The sequence below is a fragment of the Salvelinus namaycush genome, unplaced genomic scaffold, assembly GCF_016432855.1.
Source record: "Salvelinus namaycush isolate Seneca unplaced genomic scaffold, SaNama_1.0 Scaffold380, whole genome shotgun sequence".
NCBI lineage: Eukaryota > Metazoa > Chordata > Actinopteri > Salmoniformes > Salmonidae > Salvelinus > Salvelinus namaycush.
In genome coordinates, this window is record NW_024060786.1 from 137,050 (window position 1) to 141,390 (window position 4,341).

The 4,341-nt window shown below is 40.9% G+C and overlaps 1 protein-coding gene across 1 annotated transcript; it reads right to left on the reverse strand.

Annotated features, from left to right (window-relative positions):
* Positions 1 to 1,160: 1,160 nt before the first annotated feature.
* LOC120040806 (NLR family CARD domain-containing protein 3-like) lies at positions 1,161 to 2,924 on the reverse strand (the record flags this gene model as incomplete). The annotated part of the gene is made up of 1 exon (XM_038985818.1): positions 1,161 to 2,924. A coding segment is annotated over one exon (1,764 nt), but the record flags the coding sequence as incomplete, so codon positions are not given.
* Between the last annotated feature and the right edge of the window lie 1,417 nt (positions 2,925 to 4,341).

The window sequence follows — 4,341 nt, forward strand, 5'->3', positions numbered from 1 at the left end:
AAAACATGCTAACCTCTCACCATTACCAATAACAGAGACTACAACAAAACATGTTAACCTCTCACCATTACCAATAACAGAGGGGGTATGATCTTTGTGCCTCTAACTTTCTCATTCATCATCATTCTCGATTCATTCCTGATTATTCATAATCATGGTAGCATCCACATGAATGTAGAAGTGTTCAAAAACATATTCTATTCTTACTGACAATACAAGTGAAGTGATTCCAAAATGACAGGACATTATTCACCATTCAGTTTCTATTAGGAAAAACATAATCCAAAACACAACCAAGACAAACTGCAAATGCATTCAACAAGTTAGTAGAATCACAAGCTTGATGTAATCACTGTGGGCATGGAATATGGGACCAAATACTAAACTTATGACTACTTTAATACAATTTAAGAGACTATGTCAAAATTATTATGACTTGGGAGAACAAGATACATAAAGTGCTTTCACTTCTAAATGGTAAAAACAGATATGTATTAAAATACCCTCAAATAAAAGGTGACATTATATACTGTCACTTCATATGAAACATTCTATTTCAAATCCAAAATGCTGGAGCATAGCACCACATTTAAAACTGTAAGCTTCACTGTCCAAACACATATGGTGTGGACTATGTGTGTCTGGTAAACACATGTGGATCTGGTGAACAGTTATCACTTGTTGACCAACTACAGGAATACTGACCTCAGAGTCTCCAGTTTACAGTGGGGATTCCCCAGTCCAGCAGAGAGCAGCTTCACTCCTGAATCCTTCAGGTCATTGTTACTCAGGTCCAGCTCTCTCAGGTGTGAGGGGTTTGACTCCAGAGCTGAGACCAGAGAAGCACAGCCTTCCTCTGTGACTCCACAGCCTGACAGCCTGACAAAGAGATCATCATGACTTCACAAACACACTGTTAATTTAACACCAGTAGTGTAGAAGGACAATGGCAGATGCCATTTGGTTTATTCTCTCAAACAACATATCGATTCATCTTCCCTCTCCTAGAATTGTATGGTCATATTGTTATATTAATGTGAAAATCAATGCATTTATTCAATATGTTTTTCAATATAAAATTATATACATATTATAATACATATTTCTCTCAACTGGATAATTCTTCCTGACGATTAGTTTTTATATGTCATTTTATTTACTCACAGAACAGCTCTGGAGGCTTTGACCACTGGCAACAGCCTCAGAAGACCTTCCTCTGATCTGGAGTATTTCTTCAGGTCAAACACATCCAGTTCCTTTTCTGAAGTCAGCAACACAAAGACCAGAGCTGACCACTGTGCAGGTGACAGGTTGGGTTTTGAGAGACTTCCTGATCTCAGGTAGCTTTGGATCTCCTCCACTAGAGAATGGTCATTCAGTTCATTCAGACAGTGGAACAGATTGATGCTCCTCTCTGGAGAGGGATTCTCCCTGATCTTCTCCTTGATGTAATTGACTGTTTCTTCATGGGTTTGTGAGCTGATTCTTGTCTTTGTCAATAGACCTCGTAAGTGCTTCTGATTGGACTCCAGTGAGAGGCCCAGAAGGAAGCGGAGGAAAAGGTCCAGGTTTCCTGTCTCACTTTGTAAGGCTTTATCCACAGCACTCTTGTAGAAATTAACTTTACGCCTTTGTTTGATTCTCACAGAAAGGTTCCTGGGTGTTGACTGAGGTTTGTCCATTAGATTCTCATTGTTGTTGATGAATGAGAGGAACACATATACAGCAGCCAGAAACTCCTGAATGCTCAGATGAACAAAGCAGTACACCTTGTCCTGGTACAGCCCACATTCCTCTTTAAAGAGCTGTGTGCACAATCCTGAGTACACTGAGGCTTCATTGACATCAATGCCAGCCTCTTTCAGGTCTTCTTCATAGAAAATCAGATTGCCCTTCACAAGCTGCTGAAAAGCCAGTTTCCCCAGTGACAGAATGCTCTCTTTATTCCAGTGTGGACCTGTCTCTTCTTTCCCAAGATACTTTTCATTCTTCAGCTTGGTATGAAACACCACAAGGTGTGTGTACATCTCAGTCAGAGTCTTGGGCATCTCTTCTCTCTTATGGTTCAGCATGTGTTCAAGGACTGTTGCAGAAATCCAACAGAAGACTGGAATGTGGCACATGATGTGGAGGCTCCTTGATGTCTGTATGTGTGAGATGATTCTGCTGGCCAGGTCCTCATCACTGAATCTCTTCCTGAAGTACTCCTCCTTCTGTGGGTCATTGAACCCTCGTACCTCTGTTACCTGGTCAAAACACTCTGAAGGGATCTTATTGGCTGCTGCAGGTCGGGTAGTTATCCAGAGGAGAGCAGAGGGAAGCAGATTTCCCTTGATGAGATTTGTCAGCAGAACATCCACTGAGGTTGACTCTGTGACGTCACAACAGATCTTGTTCTTCTGGAAGTCTAGGGGCAGTCGACACTCATCCAGACCATCAAAGATGAACAGAACTTTATACTTGTCGTAGTTGGAGATTCCTGATTGTTTGGTTTCCATTGAGAAGTGATTAAGAAATTCAATGAAAGTGTGTTTGTCCCCTTTCATCAAATTCAGCTCCCGAAAAGGGAATGAAAATACAAATTGGACATCCTGATTTGCTTTTCCTTCAGCCCAGTCCAGAATGAACTTCTGCACAGAGACTGTTTTTCCAATGCCAGCGACTCCCTTTGTCAGCACAGTTCTGATAAGTTTGTCTTGTCCAGTTAAGGGTTTGAAGATGTCGTTACATTTGATTGCAGTCTCTGGTCTTGCTTGTTTCCTGGTTGTTGTCTCAATCTGTCTCAGCTCATGTTCATTATTGACCTCTCCTGTTCCACCCTCTGTGATGTAGAGCTCTGTGTAGATCTTATTGAGAAGTGTTGGGTTTCCTTGTTTAGCGATCCCCTCAAATACACATTGAAACTTCTTCTTTAGATTAGATTTGAGTTCACGTTGGCAAATCACAGCAAGCTCATCTGAATCTAGAAATAACACAGAGGATATTAATATTACGTCTGTTTTAATGCCTACAGTATTGCAGGACTGCTATGAAGTTTAAAATTAGTCATTTCTCTTCTTAACTGACTGTATAAATGTGTAAATGTTTTCATAATGCATTACAGACTGGTGTGACTGATTACATTATTATTGGTATTATTGATGGTATTATTAATGTTGTCTCTCTCTCTAAATTAATCACCACAACACATCCCTGCTGCTACTTGATGAGGTCACTAGGTGTTGTGTTAAGGCTGCTACAATATCATTGAGTTACACAGCTACTTTAGCTGTACTTTAGCTACAGCTTTTAAATGTTATAAAACAGCATTCAACATGAGGCAGACAGGTCTTACATTTCTCCAGTGTGTCAGCAAGCTCCTTCTGGTTCATTTTCCTCAGGATGTGCAGTGTGATCTTCAGAGCCCCCTCTCTGGCACTGCTCTCCTGCTTCTCATCTTCAGCATTCACCACTTCCTTATCCTGCTTCTGACTCTCAAAGCCTTCTGGGAGTTCTGGACTAAGAATCCTCTTGAACATCTTCAGCTCGTTCTTCACAAATGTCATAATTTTCTCTTCAAGCAACTGGAATAAATAAAGTAAATAAGTTAAGCAAGAGACAAAACACATTAATGAATGATTGACAGATCAACTTTATTTGAGGTAAACAAAAACAAATGTACATAACAGGACCACATACACTGAATATGGAGTCCAGGTCTGATTGATGACTCTGGGAAGACTGACCACTGAGAATCTCTGACTCTGATCTCTCCTGTTGGTTTCTGTGGACAAAACATGAGATTACATCTCCTCATCCAGGGAGAGTACACACACACACACACACACACACACAGACAGACACACAGACACACACACACACACACACAGACACACAGACACACACACACACACACAGACACACACACACACACACACACACACAAACACACAAACACACACACACACACACACACACACACACACACACACACACAGAGGGAGGGAATGTTGTGTTTGCTTAATATTGTTTTAGGACTATGAAAATGGACAAAAGGATTAGCCTATGGATTATGAAAACAACAACAATAAATGGGAAAATGGGAGAGGAGAAATGACTAGAGACAGTGTTGTTTAACTCACTGACCATGACCCATGAGTTCTTCTTACCTTTGTTCAGTAGAAAAGTCTCCCTCTCTAAAGGTTATAGGATGTTTCATAGACCAGTCACTCTTCATGGACACACAGCTGGGAACAGGGGAGGCTGGTCTCTCCTGCTTGATTGGGCTTCAACACAACAGAGACAAACATTACATCTCTCATCTACTCTGAGCTCAGATGGGAAACATAAGAAGAGTTTCAT